Source organism: Muscardinus avellanarius (genome assembly GCF_963383645.1).
Source record: "Muscardinus avellanarius genome assembly, chromosome: 11".
NCBI lineage: Eukaryota > Metazoa > Chordata > Mammalia > Rodentia > Gliridae > Muscardinus > Muscardinus avellanarius.
In genome coordinates, this window is record NC_137797.1 from 69,890,914 (window position 1) to 69,911,578 (window position 20,665).

Consider the following 20,665-nt stretch of genomic DNA (forward strand, 5'->3'; position numbering starts at 1 on the left):
ATTCTACCTCCAAGCTACACCCCCAGCCCTATTTTTTTTATTCATTTTTATATTTATTTGTAGTACTGAAGGTCTAACCCAGAGGCTTTCTACCTCTGGGTTACACTTCCAGACCTATTTTATATTTTGTTTGGAAACAGGGTCTCACTAAGTTGCTGAGAGCCTTACTAAGTAGCTGAGGCTGGCTTTGAACCAGTGCAATCCTCCTGTCTTAGCCTCCCAAGCGCTGGGATTACAAGCGTTCGCAACCACGCCCGGCCTTTTAAATTTTTATTTATTTATTTATTTGTGGTACTTGGGGTGGAACCTATGGGACTTTTCTACCTCCGGGGTATACTCCCAGGCCTATTTTATATTTTATTTGAAAACAGGGTCTTGCTAAGTTGCTGAGAGCCTCACTAAGTAGCTGAGGCTGGCTTCGAACCTGTGCGATTCTCCTGTCTCAGCCTCCCAAGCGCGGGGATTACAAGCGTGCGCCACCACGCCCGACTATTTTTTTATTTTTTTATTTTGAAACAGGGTCTCACTGAGTTGCAAAGGGCCTCACTAAGTAACTGAGGCCGTCCGCGAACCGTAATCCTCTGGTCTTAGCCTCCATCTAATATATATTTTTAAATATATACTTGGGTGTGGTGGCAAACATTTCTAATCTCAGTACTCGAGAGGCTTAGGCAAGAGGATTACAGGTTCACAGCCAGCTTCAGCTACATAGTGAGACCCTCTACAACTTAATGAGACCCTGTTTCAAAATAAAGAATAAAAAAGCCAGGTGTGGTGGCGCACGCTTGTAATCCCCGCGCTTGGGAGGCTGAGACGGAGGATCACACAGGTTCAAAGCCAGCCTCAGCTACTTAGTGAGGCTCTCAGCAACTTAGTGAGACCCTGTTTCCAAATAAAATATAAAATAGGTCTGGGAGGATAGCCCGGAGGTAGAAAGCCCCTGGTTTCCACTCCCAGTACCACCAAAAACAAGATAAAGAATAAAAAATAAGGCTTGATGTGTAGCTCGGAGGTAGAATGCCTCTGGATTCAACCCCCAGTTCAAATAAATACATAAGCCGGGCGTGGTGGAGCACCCTTGTAATCCCCGTGCTTGGGAGGCTGAGACAGAAGGATTGCGCAGGTTCAAAGCCAGCCTCAGCTACTTAGTGAGGCTCTCAGCAACTTAGTGAGACCCTGTCTCCAAATAAAACATAAAATGGGTCTGGGAGTATAGCCCGGAAGTAGAAAGCCTCTGGTTTCCACCCCCCTCGTACCACCCCCCAAAATGCATAAATACATAAATGAATAAATGATATATATATATTTTTAAGTATTAGTAATACCATAAAGACAATAATAGATTTTTGCAGACTTATTTATTTATGTGGAACTGGGGAGTGAACTTAGGGGCTTTCTAAGCTACACCCCCACCCCAATTTTATTTTTTATTTTGAAACAGGGTCTTGCTAAGTTGCTAAAGCTGGTTTGGAACTTGTGATTCTCCTTTCTCAGGCTCCTAAGTACTGGGATTGCAAGCTTTCATCTCCACCTGGCTCTGCAGTGTAATTTAATAATGATTTGTTGCTGTACAGAAAGATTTATTGGATGACAATAATGCCACACTTTGTAAAGGAACTTTAGTTTTTTTTTTTTTACTATATTTTGGCCACCTATAATAGAATCCAGAACATAGTAGATGATCATTAAAGACTAGTGAGTTTTTTTTAGAAGATTTTGAGGGGATTTACTGATTCATTATCAAGCTGAGTGTACCTAAGCTTTGTGTAGACCTGAACAAATTGCCCTACCCTTTGTGGTAATGTTTCAAATGCCACTGAGGATCCCTATAAAATCGAGTCTTAAAACCGGGTGTGGTGGCGCACGCTTGTAATCCCAGCATTTGGGAGACTGAGACAGGAGGATCGCAGTTCGAGGACAGCCTCAGCTACTTAGTGAGGCCTTCTGCAACTTAGTGAGACCCTGTTTCAAAATAAAGAATTAAAAATAGGGCTAGGGTGTAGCTCAGAGCTAGAATGCCCCTGGGTTCCACCCCCAGTCCCCCCCCCCAAAAAAAAAGTCTTGGTATAAAAAGCTGGTTATCGCCGGGCGTGGTGGCGCACGCTCGTTAATCCCCGTGCCTGGGAGGCTAAGACAGGAGAATCACGCAGGTTCGAAGCCAGCCTCAGCTACTTGGTGAGGCTCTCAGCAACTTAGTGAGACCCTGTTTCCAATTAAATATAAAATGGGTCTGGGAGTATAGCCCGGAGGTAGAAAGCCCCTGGGTTCCACCCCCAGTACCAAAAATAAAAATAAAAAAGCTGGTTATCCTAGATAATATAATGATCAAACTCATTATCTTGGCTTATTAAGGCATAGCACTAAGTAATGAAGTTAACTAACCCTCCCCTGCCTTTTGATTTAGTTGGTGGTATATGTTGTGGAAGGGATTTGTTGTTGTTTGTTTGTTTGTGTTTGGTATTGGGAATTGAACCCAGAGAGTTTTTACTTTCAAGCTACACCCTTAGACCTTTTTATGTTTTGTTTGGAAACATGGTCTTGCTAAGTTGCTAAGAATTTCTAAACCTTGTCTCAAACCTGTGATCCTCCTGTCTCAGCCTGGTAAGTACTGAGACACTATACCCAACTCCTGGAAGGGATTTTTCTATTTTTTATTTAATTATTATTATTTTTTTGTGGTACTGGGGATGGAACCGAGGGTCCCCCTATCTCAGCCTCCCAAATGCTGGGATTACGAGCATGTGCCATCATGCCTGGTAGATTTTTATTTTTTTGTAGTGCCAAGTATGGGACCCAAGGGCATTCTACCTCTGAACTACATCCTGAGCCCTATTATTTTTATTTTGAAACAGGATCTCACTAGGTTGGTGAGAATCTCACTACTTGGTAAGGGTGTTCTTGAACCTGTGATCCTCTTGTCTCAGCCTACCAAGTACTGAGATTACAAGCTTGTGCCACCATGCCTGACATGGAAGGGATCTTTCTTTCTTTTTTCTTCCTTTCTTTTCTTTTCTTTCTTTATTTTTTTTTAAGTACTGGAGGTGGAACCCAGGAGAATTTTACCTCAAAGCCACATTCCCAGACCTATTTTTTTCTTTATTTTGAAACAAGGTCTCAATTACTGAAGTGAGGGTTTTTTAAAAACTCCCAGGTGATTGCAGCCAAGATTAAGAGCCACTGATATTTATGTCTTCCATACAGACTTGACTTTAAATTTACTAATGCTATTCACAAGTACAGCAAATGACTTGAAAACTTTTATTTCCAAATATTTTCTGTCTTAAAAGTACAGCAGATCCGGGCATGGTGGTGCACACTTATAATCCCAGTACTTGGGAGGCTGAAACAGAAAGATTGCAGTTCGCAGACAGCTACTTAGTAAGGCCCTTCAAAACTTAGTGAGACATCTTGTTTCAAAATAAACAATAAAAAATAGAATAGGGCTGGGGTTGTAGGTCGGAAGTAGAATGCCCCTGGGTTCCATCTCCAGTAGTGCAAAAAAAAAAAAAAAAAAAAAGAACTGGGTTTTCTGGTGCACACTTGTAATTTATTTTAGTACTTGGGAAGTTGATAGGAGGATTGCAGGTTTGAAGACAGTCTCAACAATTTATTCAGGCTCTCAGAAACCTAGTGAGATTCTGTTTTCAAATAAAATAGGTCTAGGGGTATAGCTCAGAAGTAGTAGAATGGGTCTGGGTTCAATTCTCAGTATCACAAAAAAAAAAGACTATAATAAATATGGTGGATGGTAAGTTTAGCAGTGTGTGTGTGTGTGTGTGTGTGTGTGTGTGTGTGTGTGTGTGTGTGTGTTTTACTGGGAATAGAAATACCTATCCCCAATATTGGTATATGGGTATTCTACCTCTGAGCTATACTCCCAGCCCTATTTTATTTTGAAATAGAATCTTGTTAGGTTTGCTGAGAGTCTTACTAAATTGCTGAGGTTCTTGAACCTTCAATATTCCTGTCTCAGGCTTCCAAGTACCTGGATTACAGGTATGCACCACCATGCCCGACTTGACTTGATTTAATTTAATACAGACTTCCAAGAGACATGAAAGATGAGGACAGTGTTTTGTTTTGTTTTGTTTTGTTTTTTGCAGGTCTGGGGATGGAACCTAGGGGCATTTGACCTCTGAGCTACACACCCTGCCCTATTTTTTATTCTTTATTTTGAAACAGGGTCTCACTAAGTTGCGGAGGGCCTCACTAAGTAGCTGAGGCTGTCCACGAACCCCGATACTATGGTCTCAGCCTCCTGAATACTGGGATTACAAGCATGCGCCACCACACCCGGCTGATAGTGTTTTTTGAATGCAGGTTGTGGTCAACATTTAAAACAATGAAGTAAAAAATAATACCCAAATTAATAAGTACTGTTTTATGAAACAGTTTCAGGTCCTTGGCAGGAAATGCATTATTAGAAGAGAGATTCAGGGGAAGTGCCAAGCTTCCTTACAACAACCCATTCTGTCAGGAACTAATAGAGTTCCAGGAGACCTGCATTAATCCCTTCTGAGCATGGTGCTTCATGACCTAATTACCTTCCAGTAGGCTTTACCTCCTCATAGTTCTACCACCTCACCAATGCCACAGTAAGGACCAAGCTTCCAGCATATAACATTTACGGGACACACTCAAGCCACATCCATTGCACAGCCCTGAGTGTCCTACACTTACACTTTGGAATTGTGCATGTAATTTTCAGAGTTCTTAGGAATCCCTGTCTATGATTCCTACAGCATATTGTCTTTGGACACGTAGGTGGTTTTAGAAGCAAATATCTGTCATTACCTACATTGCTGTGGTCAGTGGGATATCACAGCAAGTAATTTGAACTAAATTGTTTGGGTGATCTTTTTTACTAAAGTGAGTAATATTTATGGCTTTCCAAAGCAAATTGCAGTTAATTTTTTTTAACAGTAAATGTATGTGTGATTCATTGGCAGATATTAATGTGCCATTTATTTGTTTTATTTTAGTGATGTTCTTGCATTGCCCATTTTTAAGCAAGAAGAATCAAGTTTGCCTCCTGATACTGAGAACGAAATCCTGCCTTTTCAGTATGTGCTCTGTGCTGCCACCTCGCCAGCTGTGAAACTCCATGATGAAACTCTGACATATCTTAATCAAGGTTAGATGCTACCTCGGTTTATGGTAATTTTGCAGACCTGCTAGATTCAAATTATTTTACTAGGAACACTTTATGTAAAGAATTAGATCTTTCTAGCGTGATATGTCAAACTAGAAGCCTTACTTTATTTTTAATTTTTTTTATTTTTTGTGGGTCTGGGGATGGAACCCAGGGGCATTCGACCTCTGAGTTACAGCCTCTGACCATTTTTTACCCTTTATTTTGAAACAGGGACTCACTGAGTTGCAGAGGGCCTCACTAAGTAGCTGAGGCTGTCCGCGAACCGCGATCCTCCAGTCTCAGCCTCCCAAATCCTGGGATTACAAGTGTGCGCCACCACACCCGGCTATGAAGCCTTACTTTAGATTATTTGAATTTGTTGTTGTTGTTTTCCTATGATACTGAGGATTGAACCCATAGGTATTTTACTTATGAGCTACACCACAGCCCTATTTTATTTTTTATTTTGAAAAAAGGCCTCACTAAGTTGAGGATGGCCTTTCTAAGTTGCTGAAGCTGGCTTTGAACCTGTGATCCTCTTATCTCAACCTCCCAAGTACTGGGATTACAAGTGTTTGCCACCACACCAGACTTATTTTTATTTTGAAATAAGAGTCTCAATAAGTTGCAGAGGGCCTCATAAGATGGCTGAGGCTGGTCTTGAACCTGGACAGCCTTCTTCTCTCTCAGCCTCCCAGCTACTGGAATTAAAAGCATGTGCCACAGCCGGGTGTGGTGGCGCACGCTTGTAATCCCCGCGCTTGGGAGGCTGAGACAGAGGAGGATCGCGGCACAGATTCGAAGCCAGCCTCAGCTACTTAGTGAGGCTTTCAGCAACTTAGTGAGACCCTGTTTCCAAATAAAATATAAAAAAGGTATGGGAGTATAGCTTGGAGGTAGAAAGCCTCTGGGTTTCACCCCCAGTACCACCAAAAAAAAAAAAAAAAAAAAGCATGTGCCACCACGCCTGGCTGTATATTTGAATATTTTTATTTTTGTGGTACTGGAGTTCCTGGAAGCCCTTCTACCTCCGGGCTACACTCCCAGACCTATTTTTTATATTTTTATTTGTAAACAGATCTCTTAAGCCAGCATGGCTGGCTTCAAACCTGCACGATCCTCCTGTCTCCACCTTCTAAGCGCGGGGATTACAAGCGTGCGCCACCACGCCCGGCTTACATATTTGAATTTTAATGTCACATCTGATATATATGACTGACTCCTTTTATCTGCCTGTCCATTTTAAGTTCCCAACTCCTATTTCTAATCCATGTTCCCTGACATCTTCATTGGTTACTGTTTGAGAAGTGTTACCCTATCCAGCACTACTGTTTTCTAGTTATGTAGTTTGGAAGAGATGCTTAAACTCTTAAGTTTTAGTTTCCCCATCTGTAAAAAAAAATGGGATTCATAATTTTTTTTTTTTTTTTAATGGTGGTGGTACTGGGGATTGAACTGAACCCAAAGGTATTCTATCACAAGGTTGATGAGAGTCTCCCTACTTGCTGAGGCTGTCCTCGAACCTGAGATCCTCTTTATCTCAGCCTCCCAAGTAATGGGATCACAGGTGTGTGCCGCCAAGCCTGGCTTGATAATGCTTTAGAAGTTATATCAATTATGAAATAATATATGAAAGTACTTAGCACAGTGCCTTGCATCTAGTAAAGATTTATAGTTGTTACTCATAATGTTATATTTAGTCAGGCATGATGACGCATGCTTGTAATCCCAATACTTGGAAGTCTGTGATGGGGAGATTGCGGGTTTGAGGACAGCCTCAGCAAATAGACTTTTATCAACGTAGTGAAATCCTGTTTCAAAATGAAAATAAAATAGGGCTGGAGATGTAGCTCAGAGATAGAATGCTCCTGGGTTCAATCCCCAATGCCACAGCTGGGCATGGTGGTACACGCTTATAATCCCAATACTTGGGAGGCTGAGACAGGAGGATCACAAATTTGTGGCCAACCTCACCTTTTAGTGAGGCCCTCTGCAAATTTATGAGACCTGTTTCAAAATGAATAAAAAATAGGGTGGCACATGCTTGTAATCCTAGCATTCAGGAGGCTGAGACTGGAGGATGGTGGTTCGAGGCTAGCCTCAGCTACTTAGTGGAGCCCTTTGCAACTCAGTGAGATCCTGTTTCAAAATAAAGAATAAAAAATAGGGCTGGGTGCAGCTTGGAGGTAGAATGCCCTTGGGTTCCATCTCCAGTACTGCAAAAAAAAGGAGGGGGCCTGGGTTATAGTTCAGAGGTAGAATGCCCCTGGGTTCAATCCTTAGTACTGCAAAAAAAAAGTAATAATAATAATAATAATGATGTTTTATTCAGCTAACTGACTTTTATCCTTCTTGAAGTTAATTTGTGATGAGTTTAGTATATAATTACTTTTTCTAGGACAGTCTTACGAAATTCGAATGCTAGACAATAGGAAACTTGGAGAACTTCCAGAAATTAATGGCAAATTGGTAAAGGTAAGAGAACAGACTTTTACTAAGTCTGTTTTTGGAATTTCTTTCCTATCTAATATTCTTTTGCTTCCATAAAGAGCTTAATGATATCTCTTATAGGCTATGATTGGCTGGCAGAGTTGTAAACTGATCCACTGATGTGATGTTTTCTGTATAAGAGTAAGAGTAAGATCCCCTCTTCAGATGGCTTTTTCAGAGCTGAGAAAGCTTACAAGTCCATGTCCCGGGTAGTTCCCTGACTCAGTGAATTTCTTTTGAGTAGAATAGAGTAACCTCCTTGAGATCTTCAGATAAACTTCAGTGGCTTTTTGGATACTTGGTCATATAGCAAGGAAAATGGAAACTACTGATGAATAACAGTTCTCATTGTCTAGACTGACCATAAAGATATTGAGAATTCATAGCACAGTTGGGACAGAGGAGTTTTATCTGCATCCACAAAAAATTGTGGGAGATATTAATAGGCATCTCCACAAAGTAAGAGTAGAAGAGGAGGAGTTGGCGGAGATGGGCCCTACCAACCCTCAATGTTTACAGGCTGTATGATGGGCTAGCAAGCACGGGTGTGATGAGATTTTCATATATACCCAAAGAGTCAGACGGTACATGGTAAAATACATAGACGTTCTTTAACACTTCAAATATGAGACCAATTAACTATATAGACTAAATATGACAAATTAGAAAATTTATTTCAACAGTATTTGGTATGATAGAGGGAAATACATCTAAAGAAAATTTTAGATTATGTCTAGAAACCAACTGGCAGTGACTCTGTTAGTTTTCCTTTTTTAGCACTGATTTTTCTTAATTGATTTTGTTCTTATTAGAGTATATTCCGTGTCGTATTTCATGACAGAAGGCTACAATACACTGAACATCAACAGCTGGAGGGCTGGCGGTGGAACCGACCTGGAGATAGAATTCTTGATATAGGTAAGTTAAGAGAATCTGTTGCACAGGAAATACCTTTAACTGTGGACTGAGAGTTGGTCTTCTGGATATTTATCATGATTTACAGGCTTTAAAGTTTCAATTAACATGAACCTTGAAGTAGTTATTTAAGCATAAGCATAAAAAGTTACATGTAAGCCGGGCATGGTGGCACACGCTTGTAATCCCAGCATTTGGGAGGCGGAGATGGGAGGATTGCGGTTCGCGGACAGCCTCAGCTACTTAGTGAGGCCCTTTGCAATTCAGGGAGACCCTGTTTCCAAATAAAGAATAAAAAATAGGGCTGGGGGTAGGTAGGTAGCTTGGAGGTAGAACGCCCCTGGGTTCCATCCCCAAAACTGCAAAAAAAAAAAAAAAAAAAAAAAAGTTAGATGTATGAGGATATCCAAATTGAAGATGGGAGTATAAACACTTCAGTTTCATACCAATTGCATCTAACAAAACATACTTGTTATAATTTATAATAAAATCTATTATTTTAACCATTTTTAACTGTACAGTTCAGTACTAAGTACATTCACTTTGTTGTATAATAATCACAAGAATCCCATCATCAGAACTTCTTTCATCTTGCAAAACTAAACCTCCATGAAATACTAGCTCTTCATCACCCCTCTTCCCCAGCCCCTGGTGTCCACTAGTCTGCTTTCTGTCTCTGAGTGAACCACTCTAGGTGCCTCATAGAAATGAAGTCATTCATTATTTGTCCTTTGGTGACTGACTTCTTTTGCTTGGCATAATGCCTTCAGGGTTCACCCATGTCGTGGCATATGTCAGAGTTTCTTGCCTTCTTAAGGCTAAATGCTGTTTGTTGTATGCATTTACTAACTTTATTTGTCCATTCATCTGTCAATAGACACTTGGGTCGCTTCCACCTCTTTGCTCTTTTGAGCAATACTGCTCTGAATATGGATGTACAAACACTTGTTTGTGTTTCTGCTTTCATTTCTTTGGGGTATATATCTAGAAGTGGGATCATTGGACCATAGAATTCATTAAAATTCTAATTTAAATCTTTTTGAAGAACAACTATGTTTTGCACTGTGGCTGCACATTTTACATTTCCACAGTAGTGCTTAAAGGTTCCAATTTCTCCATGTCCTTGCAGGTACTTCTTACTTGTGTCTGTGGTACTAGGAATCGATCCAGGGCCTCATGCATGCTAGGCAAGCGCTATATACCACTGGCCTACATCCCCAGCCCAACTGTTTCCTTCCTTCCTCCCTCCCTCCCTCCCTCCGTCCCTCCCTTCCTTTCTTTCTTCCTTTTTTTTGGTAGTACTGGGGATTGAACTCAAAGGATTCTACCACTGAACTACACCCAGCCCTGTTTTATTTTTATTTTGAAACAGCACCTCACTTAAGTTACCCTGCAAACTAGGTTTGAACCTGTGATCCTCCTGTCTCAGCTTCCCAAGTATTGAGATTACAGGTCTTGCACCACTACACCCGACTGACTAAATTTCTTTTTTTCTTTCTTGTTCTTTATTTCTTGTACTGGGATTGGGCTGGGAGTATAGTTTGAAGGTAAAATCCCCTTGGGTTCAATCCCCATTACCACCACTACACAATAACAAAAATGGAGGGCCAGATTAGTGTGTGTGTGTGTGTGTGTGTGTGTGTGTGTGTATGTATGTACGTATGTATGTATGTATGTATGTGTGTATATATATACATATATATATGTGTGTGTGTGTATGTGTATGTGTGTGTGTATATATATATATATATATATATATATTTTTTTTTTTTTTTTTTTTTTACCAGAAACAAGATTTCTGGGATTAGAATCCATATATCTTGGTTTACAATTTAGGTTTTTTTTTCTATACTTTGCTACACAGTGTAGAATTTGCTTTTCCTAAATAAATAGGATTTAAAAAAGGAAATTCACAAATACATATGCAGTCTCTTTTCCTGAATATACTTTTAATCTAATATACTTTTAATATAATTTTTATCTTTGCTCCTCAATTGGTTAATATTTACTGTTGGCAAACATTGTTGTAAACAAATTTAAGAACTACTAATTTTACCTGAGAAAACACTATTTTCATACAGATATCCTGAGATCTATATAATAAATTAACCTTAGGGTGAATCCAACCCAACTACTACTATGGAGTAGGACCTACTTGAGCCCTTCATGTTTTAATCATTGATGTCAAAACAGTGGTATAGAGCTGGGTGTGTGGCGAACGCTTGTAATCCCAGCATTCGGGAGGCTGAAACAGGAGGAGCTCGGTTTGCAGACAGCCTCAGCTACTACTTAGTGAAGCCCTTTGCACCGTGTAAGACCCTGTTTCAAAATAAAGAATAAAAAAATAGGACTGAGGGTGTAACTCAGAGTTAAAATGCCCCTGGGTTCTATCCTAGTACGGCAAAAAAAAAAAAAAAACAAAAAAAACAACCCAAAAAACAAACAACAAAAACAAAAACAAAAAAAAACCAGTGGTATAGTTATAGCACAGTTATGATAATATCACCTATCCTTCTCTCTCCAATTAGAATGTCCATAGGAAAAGCTAGGGAATGATATTTGAGTAACCACTATATAGAATATAAAGCAAGGTTCTACTACTGTCCATTAAGATTTTCTTCCCTCTTGAATATAAGGTTTGCCACTGTGTTACAGGAATTATTTGAAACCTTGGCAAGTCAGCATTAGTCATTGTGTTTAGTTTTTCCCACTTCTGTCTACAAATATATTGCTTTCTGCCTTTGTACAAACACTCTGCTTCACCTTCTATAGTAATTCACTAGTGTGCTTCTAGTAATAACACTAGAAGAACACATTATAATTTTCATTATTGTAAAGCTAGTATGTAGATTGTCTTTAAAAATTTTGGCGATGCCAGGCGTGGTGGCGCACGCTTATAATCCCCGCGCTTGGGAGGCGGAGACAGGAGGATCGCGCTGGTTCGAAGCCAGCCACGCTGACTTAAGAGACCCTGTTTCCAAATAAAAAAGTTAAAAAAATAGGTCTGGGAGTTTAGCCCGTGGGAGTGTATCCCGGAGGTAGAAGGGCTTCCAGGAACCCCAGTACCACCAAAAAAAAAAAAATTTTTTTTTTGGCGAACCAGGCGTGTGGTGTACACTTGTAATCCTAGAACTTGGGAGGCTGAGACAGAAGAGTCACAGGTTCACTGCCAGCCTCAGCTACTTAGTGAGGCCCTCTGCAATTTAAGTGAGACCTTGTTTCAAAATAAAGACTAAAAAGTAGGGCTCAGGGTGTGGCTCAGAGGTAGAATGCCTCTGGGTTCAATTCCCAGTACTGAAAAAAAAAAATTTTTTTTTGGGGGGTGGGAAAATTATAAAGAAACACTAGCCACAAAGGCACACACTTGTAATCCCAGTACTTGGGAGGCTGAGACAAGAAAGATTGCAGGTTCTAGGACAGACTCAGCAAGTAGTGAGACTCTACCTAGCAAGATCCTGTTTCAAAATAAAAATTAAAAACTAGGGCTGGGAGGTGTAGCTCAGAGGTAAACTGCCCCTGGAAAGAAAGAAAAGAAAATTGCATTTAAGTTGCTTTATTTTATAAAGTTTTTAAAATGGGGAAAAAGTATTCAGAAAAAGAGTACTTAACCTTTTTTATTTTTTATTTTTTGTAGTATCCCCATAGAACCCAGGCATTCTATCTCCGAGCTACACCCCAGTCCTATTTTTGATGATTCTTTACTTTGAAACAGGGTCTCACTGAGTTGCAAGGGCCTCGCTAAGGAGCTAAGGCTGCTGCGAACCTGGATCCTCCTGTCTCATCCTCCCAAATGCTGGAATCACAAGCATGCGCCACCACGCCTGGCTTAGCCAATTTGAACTCTAATCAAACTTTTTCATTGCCAAAAAAGCATTTAGGATATGATAACCCAAAATCTTAATTAGGGATAAGTATATAAGAATGAGTGCTTTTTTTTTTGGTGGTGGTGGGGTGGTGGTACTGGGGATTTATTCTGGGGACTGAGGGGTTACCTCTGAACTATATTATTTTGAAACAGGGTCTCACTAAGTTGCAGAAGGCCTTACTAAATTGCTGAGGCTGGCCACAAACCTGCAATCCTCCTGTCTCAGTCTCCCAAGTCCTGGGATTATAGTTGTGCTCTCTTACTAATACTGGGTAGCCAGCCCTGGGTGCAGAGGCACATGAATGTATAACTACTTGGTTGTATAAATACAAGTAGTTATATACCCAAGTAGCTGTACTGGGGTGATAAAGGCAGGAGGATCATTTGAGCCCAGGGGATTTAGGCCAGCCTGGGAGAATAGCAAGACCCCATCTCAGAAATCAAACAAGGAGCCCTCAGAATTATCCAGTGATTACCATTTTCTTTCTTAGATATCCCAATGTCTGTGGGTATAATCGATCCTAGGGCTAATCCAACCCAACTAAATACAGTGGAGTTCCTGTGGGACCCTACAAAGAGGACATCTGTCTTTATTCAGGTAAAGCATTGCAGACGGGGTGCCCGTTATGAAGAATATCTCTTACTACCAGTTTATTTCTTAATGGATAAAATGTATTAAATTTAAAAAGATGTATTAAATTTGAAATCTTTAAAATTTTTTTTTGTGGTGCTGGTGATTGAACCAGGATCTCTTGCATGCTTATCATGCATCCTACATTGAGTTACACCCCAGCCCTTACATTTGAAGTCTTTTTAATATTCTAGCCTGTCAAGTGCAGATGCCGGAGTACTGGGGAGTTGTGTTTTTATTGTTTGTCTAATTACACCAATATATTTACTTGTATCTCCCCAAATTCCTGCTAATGGCTATATAATGTATCATTCTTTGATTGTACCATAACCTACCTAACAATTATTTAGCATCTAAATTGTCCTAGTTTACCAGGCACGGTGGCACATGCTTGTAATCCCAGGACTTGGGAGACTGAGACAGGAGGATCATAGGTTCACGGCCAGCCTCAGCTACTTAGTGAGGCACCCTGCAACTTAGTGAGAACCTGTTTCAAAATAAAGAATAAAAAATAAGGTTGGGGGTGTAGCTTGGAGGTAGAATGTCCCTGGTTCAATCCCCGGTACCGTTCAATCAATCAATCAATCAACCAACCAATCAATTGTCCTAGTTTTTCACTGTTATTCATAAAGTTATTTTGAAAATTTGTATACTTAAATTTTAATTTGTGTATCTGATTATATCTTTTGGCTTGATTTCTCAAAAATCATTTTTTATAATTATAGCTAACAGTTTATCAAGTATTAAGTAAATAGTAAATAAGTCCCTGTATTAAGTAAATATTTTATATAAAGGATTTTAAAATGTTCAACAGTCATTCTGTAGAGTAGGAATAGTCTGAGGCTTAGAGAGATGAAGTAATGTACCCAAGCTAGAGAGTGGTCAATCAGCCAAGGTCCTACTATTAAGATTCCCCAGTTTTATTTTATTTATTTATTTATTTATTTATTTTTGGTGGTACTGGGGATGGAACCCAGGGGTTTTGTACCTCCGGGCTATACTCCCAGACTTATTTTATATTTCATTTGGGGTCTCACTAAGTTGCTGAGAGCCTCCCTAAGCAGCTGAGGCTAGCTTTGAACCTGTGCGATCCTCCTGTCTCAGCCTCCCAAGCGTGGGGATTACAAGCGTGCGCCACGACCCCCGGCTGATTCCCCAGTTTTAGACTTTTTGCAGTAGGCAAGCAAATTTTTCCTACCTTTTTCTATAAGCTTTCATATTTGCTCTTTCCCAGCACAGACTCTGCCTTCTGTTTCTAAAACTTACCTTAAATACAAAGAAAGCTCTACGAACAGAAATCATTTCTCTTTTATGTTAACTCCATATTCTCTGAAGCAGCTAATAAATTTAGTTGCACATGGTAGCTTTTGATAGCACCAGATCTGTATATTAACTTTGTTTACATTGAAAATTGAAAATCATTTAAATTTTTCTCATTTCTTTCATTAAACTATAATAACTTCTTTTTTTTTTTTTTTTTGCGGGTTTGGGGATGGAACCCAGGGGCATTCTACCGCTGAGCTACACCCCCAGCCCTATTTTTTATTCTTTTTTTGTGTGTGTGTGGTACTGGGGGTGGAACCCAGGGGCCTTCTACCTCCGGGCTACACTCCCAGACCTATTTTATATTTTATTTGGAAACAGGGTCTCTTAAACCAGCTGAGGCTGGCTTCAAACTTGCGTGATCCTCCTGTCTCAGCCTCCCAAGCGCGGGGATTACAAGCGTGCACCACCACACCCAGCTTTATTCTTTATTTTGAAACAGGGTCTCACTGAGTTGCAGAGGGCCTCACTAAGTAGCTGAGGCTGTCTGCAAACCGTGATCCTTCGGTCTCAGTCTCCTGAATGCTGGGATTACAAGCGTGTGCCACCATGCCCGGCTCTAATAACTTCTTTTAAATCATAAAAGGAGTTTTTTATTTGTATTTTATTTATTTATTTATTTATTTATTTATTTATTTATTTATTGCAGTACTGGGGATGGAACCCAGGTGCATTCTACCTCTGAGCTACACCTTCAGCCCTATTTTTTATTCTTTATTTTGAAACAGGGTCTTACTGAGTTGCAGAGGGCCTCACTAAGTAGCTGAGGCTGTCTACAAACCGTGATCCTTCGGTATCAGTCTCCCGAATGCTGGGATTACAAGTGTATGCCATCATGCTTGGCTGTAGTTTTTTTTTTTTTTTTTAATAGATGTTTATAAATGCCTGTTAAAGGTTTTGTTTATATTAGTTGCTTAAGAAATATTGCTGCCAGGCATGGTGGCACATGCTTGTAATCCCGCGCTTGGGAGACTGAGACAGGAGGATCACACAGGTTCAAAGCCAGCTTCAGCTACTTAGTGAGGCTCTCAGCAACTTAGTGATACCCTGTTTCCAAATAAAGTATAAAACAGGTCTGGGAGGTAGAGAATCTCCTGGGCTCCACCCCCCAGTACCACAAAAAAAAAAAAAGAAAAGAAATATTGCTGATGAGTTTGACTAACTCGCAGTACTGAACTCTTAATGTTAAATATTTTTTTAGGTACACTGTATTAGTACAGAATTCACTATGAGAAAACATGGTGGAGAAAAGGGGGTGCCATTCCGAGTACAAATCGATACCTTCAAGGAGAACGAGAATGGGGAGTATACTGAGCACTTACACTCAGCCAGCTGCCAGATCAAAGTCTTCAAGGTATTCTTGGGCCTGTGGACCCTTTTTATTGCCTTTTAATTTTAATCCTAGTTACCAAGTTCAAAAGTCAATTTGACTTTTTGCAAAAACTTCAAACTCAGTCTAGACTAGAGTCACTGATAATTGCTGAGATGCCTGATAAAGTAATTTAAATGGGAATGGGCATGGGATAATGGGATTTTAGGAATGGACACAAGAAAGATAAAAATTGAAAAACTCTTAAAGCTGGGTGTGGTGGCACATGTCTGAAGTCCCAGTGCTTGGAAGGCTGTGAAAGAAGGCTCACAGGTTCATAGCCAGCCTCATCAACTGACACCGTCTACAAGTTAGTGAGACCTTGTTTCCAAATAACAAATGAAATTGGTCTGGTAGTATATAGCTCAGAGGTAGAACACCCCTGGGTTCAATCCTCAGTACCTCAAAAACAGCCTGTTGAGTTTACAAGCTTTTTTGGTTTTGTTTGTTTGTTTTTAAGGTACTGGGGATTGAACCCAGGGGTGTTCTACCACTGAGCTACACCGTTAGCCTTATTTTACTTTTTATTTTGAAACAGGGTCTCACTAAGTTGCTGAGGCTGGCCTTAAACCTATGATCCTTCTGTCTCTGTCTCTCAAGTACTGGGATTACAAGTGTGCGCCAGTACACCGCTTATTCTATAAAAGCGCACACAAATTATGGAAAGTTGACTATTTTGGTTACATTCATACTTGATCTCTTTTTGTATTTTGCTCTTTATTTTTATCACAAGGATAAATATGTTCTGACTCCAAAAGACTTAATAATATAAAAGTATTCAGAACATAATACAGAAAATTTTCCCAACGACTCTTACCTTTACTCCTCAACCTCTCCCTAGAGATAGCCACTGTTGTAACTTGGTATGTATGCTTCTGGTCCCCTTCGCTGCCTTTATAACATGCATAGGTCTAAACATCTTTTCCCTTCTTTGAAACATGAATGGAATTATACTGTATGAGTTGTTTTGAGACTTGATATGTTTTTCACTTAATTTTGTCCTTAGAGATTTTTCCATTTGTATTCTTTTCCAATTCTTTTTCTTTTTTTTTTTTTTTTGGAGGTACTGGGGTTGGAAACCAAAGGCTTTCTACCTCCAGGCTATACTCCCAGACCTATTTTATATTTTATTTGGAAACAGGGTCTCACTAGGTTGCTGAGAGCCTCACTAAGTAGCTGAGGCTGGCTTCGAACCCGTGCGATCCTCCTGTCTCAGCCTCCCAAGCGTGGGGATTACAAGTGTGTGCCACCACGCTCGGCTTCTTTTTCAATTCTATCAGATAAACGTTTAAATTTCCTTTTTTTTTTTTTTTTTTGGTGGTACTGGGGTTCCTGGAAGCCCTTCTACCTCCGGGCTACACTCCCAGACCTATTTTTACATTTTTATTTGGAAACAGGGTCTCCTAAGCCAGTGCGCGGGGCTGGCTTCGAACCTGCGCGATCCTCCTGTTTCTGCCTCCCAAGCGCGGGGATTACAAGCGTGCGCCACCACGCCCGGCTAAATTTCCTTTTTTTAAGACGAGATGGGATGATATGTCTTGTATTTACATCATTACACATACATGTTTGTTTCAGATGTGAACATTTAAAGTTTTTAAAATTATTCATTGTTGGCAAGGTATGGTGGTGTATGCCTATTATTGCAACAATAGGCATATACCCAGCTGCTTGGGAGGCAGAGGCAGGAGGCTCACAATTTCAAGGCCAGCCTGAGCAACTTAGTGAGAATCTGTTTCAAAGTAAAACAATAAAAAGGGTTAAGGATATAGTTCATTGGTAGAGTGCTTGCCTAGCATGTATAAGGCCCTGGGATCAATCCGTATTTCCAAAAAATAAGTAATATTCTTGGGTCAAAGGGTAAGTACTTGAGGTTAAAACAAAGCATTATTTCATTTCAGCCCAAAGGTGCAGACAGAAAGCAGAAAACAGATAGAGAAAAAATGGAGAAACGAACACCTCATGAAAAGGAGAAATATCAACCGTCCTATGAGACAACCATACTCACGGAGGTAAAAGGACTTTTTTTTTTTTTTTTTGTGTGTGTGTGTGTGTGTGTGTTACTGGGGATGGAACCCAGGGGCATTCTACCTCCGAGCTACACACCCAGCCCAATTTTTTTTCTTTACTTTTTGAAACAGGGTCTCAGTGAATTGCGGAGGGCCTCATTAAGGAGCTGAGGCTGGGTGTGAACTGTGATCCTCCTGTCTCAGCCTCCCGAATGCTGGGATTACAAGCATGTGTCACCATACCCAGCTTCTAAAAGGACTTCTTTTGGTGACAATTTCAGTCCATAATTCCCCCTCCCTTTTTTTGTGGTGTTGGGAATCAGATCCAGAGTCTTGTACATGGTAGACAAGCATTCTACCATGGAACTACACCCCTGATACCTTTAATCTTTATTTTATAGAAAAATATATCTCTTTCAGCCTGTCTAAATTTACTTTTGAGCATATTCTTGTTTGCTTATGGAGACCTCTGAAGAATTAAGATTTGATAATCAAGATGTGCTGTTCACCCCAGGCACAATGGCACATGCTTGTAATCCCAGTACTTACAGGGACTGAGACAGTCGAATCACAGATTGGAAGTCAGCCTCTGCAACTTTACAAAATTTTCAGCATTTTAGACTTTGTTTCAAAATTAAAAAATAAAAAGCCAGGCATGGTGGCACACGTTTGTAATCCCAACATTCAGGAGGCTGAGACCGGAGGATCGCGGTTCGCAGACAGCCTCAGCTACTTAGTGAGGTCCTCTGCGACTTAGTGAGACCCTGTTTCAAAATAAAGAGAACCAGGCATGGTGGCACACGCTTGCAATCCCAGCATTCGGGAGGCTGAGACCAGAGGATCGTGGTTTGCAGACAGCCTCAGCTACTTAGGCCCACTAAAACTCAGTGAAACCCTGTTTCAAAATAAAGAATAAAAAAATAGGGCAGGGAGTATAGCTCAGAGGTCGAATGTTCCTGGATTCCATCCCCAGAGCTGCCAAAAAAAAAAAAAAAAGAAGAAGAATAAAAAATAGGGCAGGGGCTGTACCTTGGAAGTCGAATGCCCCTGGGTTCCATCCCAGACCTGCTAAATAAATAAATAAATAAATAAATAAATAAATAAATAAATAAATAATAAATAAAACTGTGCACGGTGGCACACACTTGTAATCCTAGTACTTGAGAGACAGAAACAGAAGGATCACAGATTCCAAAGGCACCTTGGCAACTTTGTAAGGCTTTCTGCAACTTAGTGAGACCCTGTTTCCAAATGAGAAATGAAATGGGGAGAGGGGTGTAGAATGCCCCCGGATTCAATCTCCAGTGCCACACACACCAATATAAATAAGTAAGTTAATTAATTAATTAATTAAAAAATAAAATATGGATGGAGGTGTAGCATAGTAGTAGAATGGCCCTGGGTTCAATCCCTAGTACCAAAAAAAAAAAAAGAGATATGCTGTTCAAGTGACAATATTTTCTTTTTCTTTTCTTTTCTTTTTCTTTTTTTTCTTTTTCTTTTTTTTTTTTTTTAGGGTCTGGGGATGGAACCCAGGAGCATTCAACCACCAAGCTATACCCACCTGTCCTATTTTTTATTCTTTATTTTGAAACCGGGTCTCACTGAGTTGCAAAGGGCCTCACTAAGTACCTGAGGCTGTCCATGCCCAGCTTGACAATATTTCCTTCCTTCCTTCCTTCCTTCCTTCCTTCCTTCCTTCCTTCCTTCCTTCCTTTCTTCCTTCCTTCCTCTTCCTCCTCCTCCTCCTCCTTCCTTCCTTCCTTCCTTTCTTCTTTCCTTTCTTTCTTTCTTTCTTTCTTTCTTTCTTTCTTTCTTTCTTTCTTTCTTTCTTTCTTCTTTGTGGTACTGGGGCATTCTACCTTTGAGCTACATCCCCAGCCCTATTTTTTTTCTTCTTGATTTTTGAAACAGGGTTTCACTGAGTTGCAAAGGGCCTCACTAGTAGCTGAGGCTGTCCATGACCCTCCTGTGTCAGCCTCCTGAATACTGGGATTATAAGCGTGCACCACCACGCCTGGCTTCAAGTGACGATATTTTAGTGGAATGCCAGAATGTATATGCTTTTCCATTATCTAAATTATCCTTTGTTTTCAGTGCTCTCCATGGCCTGAGATTACATATGTCAATAACTCCCCATCACCTGGCTTCAACAGTTCCCATAGCAGTTTTTCTCTTGGGGAAGGGTAAGTTTGGGAAATGAAATTGATTTGTATTTTTCGCTAAATATGTATTTTATCATTATGTTTTCATAAAAAGATCTTTCTAGATCAATAAGTACTTCTATTTGGTCAGTCTTTGAATTTTTAAGGAGGTTTGGATTATCTTCATAAGAGATTGGAAAAGCTCTGAATAGCCATTTCTCCCCTTCTCCCCTTCATCTGGACTTTGAAGTAGCAATAGATAGTAAAGCATTTATGGTCCATTTTTTAGCGATTCAGAGACTTATTATCTGGGGTTTTTTGTTTGTTTTTTGTAGTATTGGGGATTGACCCAGGGCATTCTATCTTTGAGCTACACTCTCAACCCTATTTTATTTTTTTATTTGAAGCAGGGTCTCGGTAAGTTTCAGAGGCCCTCACTAAGTAGCTGAGGATGGCCTCAGACCTGTGATCCTCCTGTCATAGCCTCCCTGGTACTGAGAGTACAAGTGTGCAGCACCACGCCTGGCTGAGCTGGTCTCAGCTTCTCCTTACTGCTCATTTTGTAGTAATTTCCGCTCCTGATCATACTTGCACCAGGGCGTGGTCACTGGGAACTGTTTAGACATTGACGTCTTTTATTACTTGTTACGAATGCTTCTAATACCTAATTATTGTATGTCTTTGATCACTGGGGAAAGTAGGTTTAAGATGATGGCTAAAATAAAGTTTTAGAATTATCTATGGGATGTATTTAATCTTGCTTTCTTGCCTTTTACTATCAGAGATAA

The 20,665-nt window shown here is 40.2% G+C and overlaps 1 protein-coding gene across 3 annotated transcripts in view; it reads left to right on the forward strand.

Annotated features, from left to right (window-relative positions):
- TFCP2 (transcription factor CP2) overlaps window positions 1–20,665 on the forward strand; it is a gene marked incomplete at both ends in the record, with an annotated part of 57,116 nt that overhangs the window by 16,407 nt on the left and 20,044 nt on the right. For 2 of the 3 annotated variants that reach the window (XM_080705799.1, XM_080705800.1), the window contains 7 exons: window positions 4,983–5,134; window positions 7,533–7,609; window positions 8,437–8,542; window positions 12,896–13,002; window positions 15,560–15,712; window positions 17,626–17,736; window positions 19,831–19,919. In XM_080705799.1, the coding sequence (XP_080561925.1) occupies window positions 4,983–5,134; window positions 7,533–7,609; window positions 8,437–8,542; window positions 12,896–13,002; window positions 15,560–15,712; window positions 17,626–17,736; window positions 19,831–19,919 (795 nt within the window). The remainder of the gene's footprint in view (window positions 1–4,982; window positions 5,135–7,532; window positions 7,610–8,436; window positions 8,543–12,895; window positions 13,003–15,559; window positions 15,713–17,625; window positions 17,737–19,830; window positions 19,920–20,665) is intronic. The other variant, XM_080705801.1, reaches the window with a different exon arrangement.